At 36.5% G+C, this 13,358-nt stretch overlaps 1 protein-coding gene across 2 annotated transcripts; it reads left to right on the top strand.

Moving 5' to 3' along the window:
- The first annotated feature begins 343 nt into the window (after positions 1-343).
- On the top strand, positions 344-12,904 carry LOC142627662 (protein VAC14 homolog). 2 transcript variants are annotated; one of them, XM_075801536.1, is made up of 20 exons: positions 344-894; positions 1,041-1,154; positions 1,247-1,312; positions 3,325-3,414; positions 3,510-3,629; positions 3,779-3,807; positions 3,933-4,075; positions 4,169-4,263; positions 4,527-4,613; positions 4,802-4,909; positions 5,046-5,137; positions 5,350-5,431; positions 6,964-7,029; positions 7,986-8,101; positions 8,227-8,347; positions 8,633-8,794; positions 8,924-9,052; positions 10,771-10,839; positions 11,604-11,900; positions 12,369-12,904. In XM_075801536.1, the coding sequence occupies exons 1-20, from the start codon at positions 805-807 to the stop codon at positions 12,468-12,470; spliced, it is 2,178 nt and encodes a 725-aa protein (XP_075657651.1). In that variant the 5' UTR covers positions 344-804; the 3' UTR covers positions 12,471-12,904. The 2 variants fall into 2 exon arrangements, with proteins under 2 accessions (XP_075657651.1, XP_075657650.1); XM_075801535.1 differs by having other exon boundaries at positions 372-894; positions 3,918-4,075.
- The last annotated feature ends 454 nt before the right edge of the window (positions 12,905-13,358 follow it).

Raw genomic sequence — 13,358 nt, 5'->3', positions numbered from 1 at the left:
ACAAAAATGGGGGCGCTTATGGTTGTATTAAACCCCCGGACAGGGCGCCGCGGTTTTTTGATTATTTGTTCCGCGTGTGAGGGTTACCTCATTGCTGAGAACACCCCTCACTAAGGATGTCCACCAACGAAAGGCCGTTGGCAGGACTCGAACCCAAGCCTTTCAAGCAGGGAAGCGAGAGCCTGACCAACTCAGCCAACCCCCCGTTGGCAAAGTATTGACAATTTGACATACAGGTTTCATGTTTGTTTGAAATAAATAAAAATTAAAATACCCAATATGACCATACAAGGACATTTTGGTCATTACACCAACATACACCACCGTTTGATTCCAAGCTCCAAACCTCTCCAGTCACCTTTCACACATATAGAGAGAGACTCTGTCACGGCGAGAAGAGGCTTCAGAGAGAGAAAGAGAGAAAAGCGAAGAAAAAAAGAAAACCCAAACACATAAAAAGAGAAAAAAAGAAAGAAAGCAAAGCTTGGCAGAAAAATTTAGTACGTAAAAGTAATTCCAGATTTTCGTAGATCTGATTTTCCTCTTTCTTCTTAAAATATTTCAAATTCCCGGATTTCATTTTCCTCGATTTCGCGATCTCTGGGAAGAAAAAAAAATATAAAGAAAGAAAAATATCATCTAAACGAAGAGAAAAAGAAGGAAGCGTAGAGTGCAATGTTCCGATTTCAAGAGGAGAAGATCCGAAAACGAATTTGAATTCTCAGAGAGAGATTGAGAGAGAGAGAGAGAGAGAAAGAAAAAGAGAAAGAGAGAGAGAGAGTTCGAAGGAAGGGTTTTGTTGCTATGGCCGACGCTCTCACAGTGATTCCCGCTTCCGTGCTCCGAAATCTCTCCGATAAGCTCTACGAGAAGCGCAAGAATGCTGCTCTTGAGGTCTCTCTCCCTCTTTCTTATGCCCTAGAATTTTAACAGTTTTGATCGGTTTTTGGTTTTTTAGGGTTTTTGATGGTTTTATTGGATCTTGGTGGAGTAGTTGTGTATATAATTATGTGTACATGTATGTGTGTGTGTATGTATAGGTTGAAGGAATCGTGAAGCAACTCGCGGTGGCCGGTGATCACGATAAGATAACTGCGGTGATCAATTTGTTGACTACGGAGTTCACGTACTCTCCGCAAGCGAATCATCGGAAGGTATTTTCAATTCATCGAATTTCGTCAACTTGTTTCGAATTTGTGACTGTAAAAATGAATTGTTTGGTTTGAATTTTGGTTACATTATGTAGGGGGGATTGATAGGATTAGCTGCCGCCACAGTTGGGTTGACTAGTGAGGCGGCTCAACATCTCGAGGTAACAACAATTATGCATCGTTACTTTGTAATATTGATTTCTGGGTCAAGTTTTAGTTTTATCAATTGATATATTTGGTCAAAGGGTTTTTTGTTTGGTGGCTTTTAACAATTGGATATGCTATGGGTGCTGAATTGAAATGAGTCAAATCTCGGTGTAAATATATTAGCTTACCATGGCAGTGTGCTCTAAGAATATAATCTAATTTAGTGATTTGCTAAGTAGAGATTCTGGATGGACTAGGGGACTAACCTCTTCACTTGAAGTGAAGATGGACTTATAACTCAATGTGTTCTGGTGGCAATGGTGCCTTGACTTATGTTTTGTATTTTGAATTTGAAGTGTCGTTGCTACTTACTGTTACTTATATTGGTTTTAAGACTGCAGAATGGTTATTGCTTGACGTAGGTTACAGGATTTAGCCTTAGTTGTGTATGGCAGGCCAAGCAATCTTGAGGGAGATAGATTTATTTATAAAGAAAAAGAAAAAGAAAAAGAAAAAGAAAAAGAAAAAGAAAAAGAAAAAGAAGAAAAGAAAAGAAAATTGGCTTGGTTTTAGTATTGTTAAGTTTTGATGGGTGTAGAAACCCCTCATGTTATGACTTACCTCTGAAAGGTTGTCACTTTTATATGGATATGGGCTTGCTTTATTATTTGCTGCTGTCCATTGGTTGCAGCTTACTCGTGCATTTCAACTTAACTTGTCGAATTTTGAATTTGTACCACTTAGGGCCAATCCTCTTCTCCCATATTCTAAGACGATATCTTCTACTTAAAAACAGCATACCCTGACATTGTGTTTTATTTAGATTCATCATTCATGTTTGATAATACTTGGGATGTTTAGGACCTGTTTGGTTTACAGGAGTTTTGAGTGATATGGTCCAAAACTCATAACTGAGTTATCAAAAAACGTGAGACCCACACAAATTTTTTTGTTTTTTGGCTTAGTTTTCACCCATTGTTTTCATCACTCAATTCTTTGATTTTTTGAGTGATGAGTTGTGGAAACTGAAAACACATTTGAGGTGTTTTCAGTTTCCAATAGCATTTTCGTAATTAAACTCACAACTCTCACTGTTCAGCTGCAATGTTTGACTTTTGGGTTTTTTTATTTGAAAGAAAGCCCAGCCGCATTGCGTGACTTTTCAGTTTTTTCTTTTTTGAAACAAAAAGTAAGGGCAGAACTGGGTGATGAGTGCCAAATAGGGGGTTTGAGAAATTGAGGTATTTTAAGTGATGAGTGATGAGTGATGAGTGATGAGACTTGAGTGATGAAAATTGAGTGATGATAAATTTTAAACCAAACTGGCCCTTAATGTGTTTAGGCAAGACAAGTAAATCTTTAGCATTTTGTAGTTGGACGGAATAATATATTTGGGGTGATATTGGGGTTTGTGAGATCGATTGTTTTGAAGTAACACTAGATTTTCTAAAATTGGATCTCTATCTCAATTTTCATTAAAGAAATGAAAACTCAATATGTTCTATAGTGCCATATAATATAATGGGAAGTTGCTTCTTTTTATTAGCGGTTCTTCAAATCATGCTTTCTAGTAGCGTGTGTACTGCTTAGAATTCTATAGATATCGATACTCAGTGGAATCTTGTGTGCCAGTGATAAGAGCTTACATTGCATTTTACTAACTTAAATTGTTACTAAGTAGTGACCAACTTGTGGCATATATATCAACTAGATAATGTGTTTGCGTATTTTAGTACTCAGGATGAGATGATCCTTTTTTGTCCACTGTTTTTAAGTTGTTCTTTTGAGGTTTTCAGCTGTGCATATTAGACACAAAAATACATTTTAAACACTGAAGAAGACCATTTTGCCGTTAATCATTATTATGGAAGTGAGTCTTAGTGTTGCTGGAGTACTCAAAAAGGATATACCTGTTGGTTGTATCGCATTATAAACATTGTTGAACATTTTATTTTTCCATTTGTTTCCCACCTTCCTGTTGCTATAGTATTGATAAATTTGTTTTTGCTTCTGATCCACCTACCAGCAAATTGTGCCTCCTGTGCTTAATTCTTTTTCTGACCAAGATAGCAGAGTTCGGTATTATGCTTGTGAAGCTTTATATAATATTGCAAAGGTGAGATTGGATTAGCAGGATTATATATAATGGTGTTTCTTTGGGATTGGTAGCGGGCTTTATACATTATCTTTTGGTGGTGGCCTGATGCACAGGTTGTAAGAGGGGATTTCATCATATTCTTTAATCAGATTTTTGATGCCTTATGTAAACTATCGGCAGACTCAGATGCCAATGTACAAAGTGCTGCTCATCTTTTAGATCGGCTTGTGAAGGTAAAAAATTATTACTTGATCCTCCTCATTCTTCCAACTCACGTACAGACTAAAACACCAAATAGATTGCTGGGTTGTTCCCTTAGTTGTCTGAAAATAGGCTTTCCTTTTCTTTATATCAATTCTCAGATTTTATTATAATGAAACAGGACATTGTTACTGAAAGTGATCAATTCAGGTGCGCCATCTTCTTGCTCTTGTTCTAGACCTGTTGTATTTTTAAGAATAAAAAATCATCGGATGAGTTTGTGAACTTCTTTAACAGTGTAACTTACGCGGCTTTTAAAGTTCTTTTTTCTTCAGCATCGAAGAATTTATACCATTGCTGAGGGAGCGTATGAATGTCCTAAATCCCTATGTCCGGCAGTTTTTGGTAGGCTGGATAACTGTATTGGACAGTGTTCCAGATATTGATATGCTGGGCTTTCTTCCTGATTTTCTTGATGGTAATTGGTCATTATTCAAAACTAATAAGCTTCTTTGATAGCTGCTCTCTTCTTTAAATGCATTTGAACTTACACATCCTTGATGAATCTCAGGTTTGTTTAATATGTTAAGCGATTCTAGCCATGAAATAAGGCAACAAGCTGATTCAGCTCTTTCGGAGTTTCTACAAGAGATCAAGAACTCCCCAGTAAGGCTTCTGTTAACAATGAATGCCCAAACCCCAGTTTTGTTGTTTAGTATTCCTTGTGCTGCTACCAAGCAATTTGAAATCTTGTGCAATGCATTATCCTCTTTTCTTTTCTTCTGATACTGTTGGAATCATAAGATTGTTGCACTTTGACTCTAGCTACAAGCAAAGAATGACTTTATCATCAGTCCCAATTATTTTGACAAAAGCAAAATATTTTGTTCATTTGTAATTTTCTGACTCGAGCAGTGCTACTCTTGAAGTCTGTAGATTATGGTCGCATGGCTGAAATACTGGTGCAGAGGGCAGGTTCTACAGATGAATTTACTCGGTTAACGGCTATCACATGGGTAAGTAGAACTGTAATTCAGAGAGTATTTCTACTATTTTTAACCAGTATCAATCTCTGATTTGGTTTTTCTATCTGATTTTGGAGTGAATATTTTGGCACATATTCTTGATTTACAGAGAATTCGCTGCTTCATTGTAAATTTTATTTTATTTTGTTATAGCTTTTTTTTTTTGGGGTTTTGTACAGATAAATGAGTTTGTAAAACTTGGTGGGGACCAGCTTGTGCCTTATTATGCTGATATTCTTGGAGCCATTTTGCCTTGCATATCTGATAAAGAGGAGAAAATTAGAGTGGTAGGTTGTTTCATGCTTCCCCACTTAGTGCTCCCCCTTTTTTTTTTTTGGGGGGGGGGGGGGTTGGTTCTAACTAGTTTATGCAATGAAATCTTTGATTCTCCTGGTCATCTAAATACATTAATATTTATATAAGGTTGCTCGTGAAACAAACGAAGAGCTTCGTTCAATTCAGGCTGATCCAGCTGAAGGATTTGATGTGGGAGCAATCCTCGGTATTGCAAGGAGGTATAGTTTTTGAAACCTGGGAAAAAAAAGTGGTATGGAAATGTAACTTGTAATTTGTACTTTTATGGGTATATGTAGCATGTCTCCATCTAAGGAGCTATAAGAAAGGTGCTTACAAGAGTCCCTTGTTTATCTTGGTTACAATGGTTATTCTAAAAGACTTATTGTGTAGTATGATTTAATGGTGATTACTGGCTATTTTTACTGATCAGGGAATTAAATAGTGAATGGGAGGCTACTCGAATCGAAGCATTGCACTGGATCTCAAGCCTTCTTTACAGACATCGCTCTGAGGTAACCGCCTATCTAAGAATCATATCTATATCAGGTTAGATGCATGTTTCCTGCCTTTTGACTTACATCATGATGGTTGTTACCTGGTTCAAGGAATTTGCCAAGCAAACCTATATCTAACGTGGGAGTTTAATATAAACTGACTTCCTAAAAGGTCCCTTAGGATTTGAAGTGGTCTAGATCTATTATCTCTTTGGCCAAGAGCCTTGTAGCTCAATTGGCACCTCTTGGTGTTGCGAACAAAGACGTCCAGGGTTCAATCCTCCCTCCCCAACTATCGAGTTATCAAAAAAAGATCCATTATCTCTGTGCCTTTTAGTATGTCAAACTGCTCATCTACATTCCCCTCTTTGATATTATCTCATTGTAGGATTGAAGAGAGTCACTTATCAAGAAAGATGGGATTGAAGAGAGAGTCTACTTTTAAATGCTTATTCGCATTTTCCATTGGAAGTATGTTGGTTTTATACATAGGACTCCCAAATGATCATATCCACATCCCTAATTCTTCACTATATGTTTACATTAGGAGGGTGGGGAGGCTACACTAGAAAATATCATAAAGACTTGGAAAAAATTCAGTATGAATTCTCCCCAAATGAGTGGCTTTCAATTAGTTTGGGCTTGGCTTGCTAGCTGGCCTTAATAAAAGGCTTGTTATGGAATAGGAGCCAATCCTGAACACAACACACTTTGGCTCAGAAGCTTGTGAGCTAGCTTTTAATAAGTCAATGATAGGCTTTGTCAAATGAGGGACTAAATGACAGTAATTCCACATTGGAAAAAGTGCAATTGAGTCATTGAGGTGATATATACTGTCTATAATTTACTTTCTCCACCTTTGCAACTTGCTTGGACTTTCATGGGAATGAGGCCCATTACATGGAGTTGTTAGTGACCAGCTGTTAATATATTGAAATTTAGCTTATAACTTTTTAAGTTTTGAAAGGGTTGGACTTTAAGGTGCATTTCTTAACCAACCCAAATTAGATGTTGGCTTAAAATTGTTGTTGCCAGGAGCTTCTAGGGGCAACTTTCCTGGGCTCATCAAGTGGCTTGTGAGCTTGTTTTCACTAAGCTGATCTTGAGCTTATATTTAATGGCTTGTGCTGGACTAAAGCTTCTTCTTTTTGGTTGAGGTCAGCTCGGGTTTAGGTTTTTTTTGTTCAGCTCATCGTATTTGGCTTAGATCATTTCCAGCTCTTGAATATGTGAATAAGTGACACAGAATATGTGTCCTATGGTTAAGTTATACTTACAAAGAAAAGAAATGTAACCTGATTTGGTTACATAATACTCATTAATCCCCGTCTATGTCTATGTTGCTGGGTAAAAGTGAGCAGAACAAGCGAAGAAGTGCTAAATTAAAGGAAGGGGTGAATTGCGTAGTTGGCTTGGTTTTATCAATTAACTACTGGGCAATTTCTCTTTGATTGGTTGTTTTGCTCTGAATTTATTTTTGTAGTTTTGTTTGGTGGACCTTTCTTTGTTAATGTCAACTATGTTTAAATTAAATTTTCTACCTGAAACAGGTCTTAAGTTCCCTCAATGACATATTTCACTCCCTTCTGAAAGCGCTGTCAGATCCTTCTGATGTGGTAATTCTTTTATCCTGATTGTACATTTTCATTTCTGATTGTGTAATGAAGTTGCGTTTTCTGTTGAATTTCACCATCATCAGTAATGTAGTTGGAGTTATTTTTATTTGTGGCATTGTTGTGATCTCCATATATGTAGTCTTTCACCTTTTCTTTTCTTGGATCTTTGGGGATCAGCTATTAGTTTAGAGTGAGATAACTCAGTAAAGAGGATAGTTAGAAAATGATGTCGTTGATGAGGAAAACAGGAGGCTAAAACTGTATGTTTTGTAAGCGAGAAATACCATATTCAGGGCTATTAAAAAACTGAAGTCATTGAGAGTTCCTGGTCTTTTGCTTTTCTTTTTCCCTTTTGCTGGTCAGGTTTGAGAATGTTAAAAGTTTGCAACTCTCCCGGCTAAAATTTTGTAAAAAATGAGCAATAGTCTGAAATATGACTGTTGTCTTTTGGGGGTGTGGCCAGATAATTTACAGTTGCCAATGAAATAATTCAGCTATTCATATGAGAAGTAGCCTCTCTGCATGCTTTCACACACACTCACAAACATTATACATTGAATGTAATATGTTTTGCATATGTTTCAAGTATTGTGTTATAATATTTCAAAGTTCAAGATTTATGTATTGCATTTCTTTGCACTTCTTTTGGGAGTTGGTAGTATTTTATAATTTTCAAAATATGGATGGTCTATGAGATCATATTGTTGGACTATATATCTGAGATAGATGCTTTAAATTTTTACAAAGAGCAATTTATAAATATCAGATTTGAAAGTGGTCTTGTGAAACTGAATCAAATGTGGGCACTGCTACTATTTGTAGCCTTAGGATAATCCTTAGAACATGTGCTACTTATCTGAGACTGCATTTTGGTAGTGTTTGTAGTTAGTACCAAAAAGAATCATTTACTGGCTTCAATTTTTTCTTAATTGCTTGGCTATTATGGATCTTCTCAGGTTGTGCTCCTTGTTCTGGACGTTCATGCCGGCATAGCAAAAGATCCTCAGCACTTCCGCCAACTTGTTGTTTTCCTAGTTCATACTTTCCGGGTAGATAATTCTCTTCTTGAGAAGTGAGTTTCATTCCTTATCTTTTCTTGCTTTCTTGTTGCTAGTCTTGTATTTATCAATATTAACTTAATCGTATTATTTCTTCTGAGATTAAATCTCTTGTTTAATTCTTGATTTTATTCCTCAGGCGTGGTGCTCTGATTATCCGCCGGCTATGTGTACTTTTAAATGCTGAAAGGGTCTACCGTGAACTCTCAACCATACTAGAAGGAGAATCGGATCTGGATTTTGCATCTATTATGGTTCAGGTTCTGTTGATTGTCTGAGAACTTGTATAAACCTGTAGTGCTTTGCTTGGTTATAATTTTTGAACAACATGACGCAACATCATAAGATTGTACGTTGAGTTAAGATGGTGTGGCACAACTGGGACATCGAACAGTACATATTTTTTAGAATGCTTTTCTTTGCTCTCTTTTAGTTTTTTTTATTTTTTTTTTATTTTTATAATTTTATTTTCTTTTGCCTGTGTTGATTCTTTAGTCACTTAATGTAGGTGAATTATTGTTTATCCATTTGATTTTTTTTTTCAGGCTTTGAATTTGATTTTACTTACATCCTCTGAATTGTCTGAGCTTCGGAATCTTTTAAAACATTCACTGGAGAATTCTGCTGGGAAAGACTTGTTTGTTTCGTTGTATGCTTCATGGTGCCATTCACCCATGGCAATTATAAGCCTATGCTTACTAGCTCAGGTGAGCGTTTTGAGTTATTAATGGCATCTTGTTTCATTATCAATCTCTTCCTGTAGCATTTAGTGATCTTGATTGTCCACCTCTATGTTCTTGTTGCATTTATTGATCATCTTTTATCTTGCTTGGCAGACATACCAGCATGCAAGTGCTGTGATTCAGTCTCTGGTGGGGGAGGATATTAATGTCAAATTTTTGGTCCAGCTGGATAAATTGATTCGCTTGTTGGAAACTCCAATCTTTGCTTATCTTAGACTGCAGGTGCATAAGTAAAAGACAATTGTAATGACATACATTCATACCTTATTGGGTCTTTTCTCTTTGCAATATCAAAATAATGCCTATTATAGTTACTTCTGGTCAAGTCCTTAACAAATATTAATACGTTTTTCCACTGAAAATGTCACATTGAGAGTGAGTGAAAAGCAATTAGGAATAGGCTGGCTTGATTTGGAGCGTATTTCCTTTTAAGGAGGTCGAGGGGACCAATATTCTTTTTGTAGGATGCATGGTGTGGAGAAGTGTGCTTTGAAGGGGATTTTCTCCTGATTTGATTTCCATTAATGTTAATTTTGGCTATCTATATATGTTGGTTAGGCAGAGTGTTGCATTTGAATTTTGAGGATTGTTTGGCCTGTTTAGGATTGGAAAATATAGTCAGTTGATGCCCTTTGTCTCTCGTATGATGTTCAAGGTTGTGCGATAGGAGAAAATGTGATGTGTGGGAGACCAAGTAACAATCACAAGATTGAGGTGAGAAGTTTTCTCTTTGGTGCAGTGTGGAATTAGGGGGAATGGGAGATGATGTTTTCTTGGAAGAGAACTTGGCTAGTAAGGGCTCTACTAAAGTGGTAGCCCTTGTGGAAGTGAAAGAATTTTGCTTTCAATTTCTGTTACACGTGCAAACAGTGGACCATTTTAATCTTTTGGAGTTTATTGATCGTTTGAACTTTATTATCTCTTGTATTTTTTCCCCCTCTTATTGCAGTGAGTTTACAATCGTAAACACATTGCACTTTTGCTTTCAATAAAATTCTTATTACCTATAAAAATAAAGTATTTTCCCCCCTCTTGGAGAAGGTTGTTATTGTTGTACTTCCCTTTTAGGGTCTAATGAAGTAACGAATGGTTTTGTTCATTAAATTTCTAATGTTAGTTCCTGGTTTGAAAATTTAAAAAAAGGGGGAAAAAAAGAAAAGAAAAGAGAAACTATAGTATAAGGAACCACTTTCTCTACCTCTAAGAAAAGTTGACTTGAAAATATACTGTTTTCAGCATATTTGGAATATGATCCCTCACCTCGTGTGGGGTATTTGGAGAGAGAGGGATGTGTGTACTTTTGAAGGGAATGAAAGATTGATTCAGAATTTGAAGCTTTCATTCTTTCAGACTCTGTTTGAGTGGGTTAAAGCTTCGGGTGTTTCTTCCTTTAATTCTTTGCATGATTCACTTGACTTTTGTACTCACTGCTAGTTAGTTTGGATATTCTGCTGGTTGCACAGCACACTGCCGTGTGCTTTGTTTTCATTGTATTTTCTCATTTCTTTTTCAATGAAGTTATTTACTTATCCCCAAAAAAAAAAAAAAAGGTTAAAGCATTGCTTATATGTGATGGATGTCCAATCAATTAATAATTTTTTATTTTTATTTTTTGTCTTGCAATAAAACCCTTGTACATGGCAAAGATAATTTAATGCCTCTTAGTGTGTTTGTACAGTGGTGTGATGTATGACCTTTTTTCTTGTACTGTCTGTATTTGGTGCATGAGTGAGTTTTTTTGCTCTCAGTACAACAACAACAAAGCCTTCATCCCAATTTTGACTTTTGGCATCCTCAGTATCTTATGTTGTACAGAGTGTTTAATGTGGTGCAGTTTTTCTTGCAACTAAATGGATTTTTTTTAGTTTATGTTCCTGCCTTGTCTTCCCAATTTACAGTTGATATGTTCTGGTGCCTGACCCCTTTTGTGGTTCTTGCAGCTTCTTGAACCTGGAAGATATATATGGTTGTTAAAAGCCTTAAATGGCCTTCTGATGTTGCTTCCACAGGTATGGTTCTGGAAGAGTTTTACTTTCATTCCTTCCCCCTTTGTTAATGACAAATATGTTTGCCTGCATTAAAAACCGACTTATACACTATCATGTAATGTAAGTAGTTTTGTACACACTTTTTTTTTGGTTTTTTTGAGACAATGGTTGTCCTCACATGTATATAAACACAATTAATCCATGAAAAATCTTTATTTTTTTTTTCCTTTTTATCTTTGTCATACTTTACAATTTTTTAAATAAATTTTTAGCCAAATGCCTTGTAATGATGAACAATCACAAACATGATACATTGGGATTTCCAGTTTTAAGGAATTGGAACATAAAAGTGAGGTGGATAGGGATCTGGTAATTCGAGCTGGAGCTGCAAATTAAAGAGCCTGAAAACAAAATTTACCAAAACATATAGAATTCATCTAACTATACTCAGTATGCTGCACTGTTTAGGTGTAGAACTAGAATACAGGTTATTTTCCATCTGAAAATGGTTTTAAGTTCCTCTTTTTCCTGGGAAATCTATTTGGTATTTGGATCTTGAGACCCAAGTAAAAGAGTGAGGTTCACGTCAAGGTGATTTTCATCTGATTGTTACCCCAGCTATTGGGCTTGTTCATACTAAAATCTCAATATTTTGCTCCTAACACTAGCTGTTTGGTGGTGTTTATTCTGAAATGCAATATATGTGTGTGTGTGTGTGTGCATAAAGTGCTTTAATTGTGTAGTTAGTAATTTATGTTTACCTTGCGTTTGACTCTTGATTGCAGCAAAGTGCCGCCTTCAAGATACTACGAACGCGTTTAAAAACTGTACCAACATATTCCTTCAATGGTGAGCAATTCAGGCGAACTTCTTCAGGGAACCCCTATCAAATTCTACATCACATGCCAAGTGGATCACAAATCACTGAGGATGGTGACGGAATGCAGGATGGTGGAAATTCACATAATGGAATTAACTTCGCTTTAAGGCTAAAGCAGTTTGAGGAAATGCAGCACCAGCACCGTATGCATGCACAAGAGCAGGCACTATCCAGCAACAGTTCTACCACTTCGTTATCAAAGGTTTCATGATTTTTTTTCTTGATATTCTTACTGTCATTGAGCTTTATAAAGATCTGAATGAGTGTTTTCTAGAAATGTTTTGAAGTGAGTCAATTTAAAAAATGGGTTTTGGTGCTCTTTTGTCATGTTCTCATGCTCACAACAAAGGGATACTGGTGAGCTTTAGATCAAAGCATTAGGGGTTAGACTTGAGGCAGAAGACAAAACATCTTCAGTAGGGCTGGATACTTTTTTTATTTCTTTTAGCTAGGGTCAAGGGTTGTGTGGGGCTATAGTGACTTGACTTTGGAGCAAAGTTTATGTTGCCAGCCTCAAGTATTTGTGATAAGGCACTGTTTTTTTTATTTAAATTTTTTAATTTATTTATCATCTTATACTTTTAGTTTTCTGTCTCAACTTATACTCAGTTTTGTGTTTAAGGCTGCTATTGCTATTCTTGCAATCACATTGTTGCATGTCGATATGCAGGAGGTGCAAAGAAATGAAGAACCTCGGCGCCCATCTTCATCAGACACGAGTGGGCCTCCTTCAAGATCATCAAAGAGAGGCCCGGGGCAGTTACAACTATGATTGTTGTTGCTGCTTCCTGGTTCCTGCCCATAGTCAAGGCTAATTGTACATTGGTCTTGGAGGATGTCTGACCCATGGATGGGATCTAGTGTAATCTGTAAAATTGTATATCGTAGTAGTTTGTTTTTTTAAACTGTATGGTGGTTGGGACAATTAAAAGGGTTTTTGAAGTAAGATAAGCTTGGATTTCCTGAGCTATTCTTTTTCCATTGTAAGCAGCAAGATATACCCATGTGCCATCGTGGTTCTGTTGTTTTTTATTGAAAACCACGTGGGCTAGAGGGAGATAATTATTTTAGAAGATACAGTCTGTTTTTGTTATGTTCATCTGTTACAGAAATCTTATAAAATAAGAAATTAGCTACTTCATGTATACAAATCCTACAGAAAAATTATGGATGTGTTATTATTTGCTTATCGATTTTCACCCACTAGTATATTGTGTGCATGTGTGTCATCCATTTTTTGAATAGTGCTAGCGAATAAATTGTGTTACAGAGATTCTCCCCCCCCCCCCTCTTCTCTCTCTCTCTCTCTCTCTCTCTACGGTACTCAAAATTGAAGCATGTAAGGAAGGAATCGAGATGGGATTCTAGCAGTTACAATCAAAAGCTAAAGCTAGAGAATGGGGGGCTATATAAGAGAGAGAGAGAGAGAGAAGAAGAAGAAGAAGAAGAAGAAGAAGAATAGGAAGGCATGCAGCCTCCCATTTTATATGAAAAAATGTCCAATAACAAAGAGGTAACCAACCGTAGATATCTTCAATGATGGAAGCTAATGGGACCAATCATGAATAGCAGATTTCCTAGGGGCATCTGCTGTCCAAACTTACTTATTCAGCTCTCCCGTGTGATTGTTACACAACACGGCTGCTAGACTAGAAGTCTC

The sequence above is a fragment of the Castanea sativa genome, chromosome 3 (assembly GCF_040712315.1).
Source record: "Castanea sativa cultivar Marrone di Chiusa Pesio chromosome 3, ASM4071231v1".
NCBI classification, from domain to species: Eukaryota; Viridiplantae; Streptophyta; class Magnoliopsida; order Fagales; family Fagaceae; genus Castanea; species Castanea sativa.
Note: the sequence above shows the minus strand (reverse complement) of the source record. Positions and strands in the feature narration are given on the sequence as shown.

Excerpts from the sequence above, each read along its gene's own strand:
- LOC142627662 (XM_075801535.1), top strand. The coding sequence starts at position 805 with ATGGCCGACGCTCTCACAGTGATTCCCGCTTCCGTGCTCCGAAATCTC. Across the intron at positions 4,076-4,168 it reads TCTTCCTGATTTTCTTGATG|GTTTGTTTAATATGTTAAGC; the intron begins GTAATTGGTCAT and ends GATGAATCTCAG. Across the intron at positions 4,264-4,526 it reads AAGAGATCAAGAACTCCCCA|TCTGTAGATTATGGTCGCAT; the intron begins GTAAGGCTTCTG and ends CTACTCTTGAAG.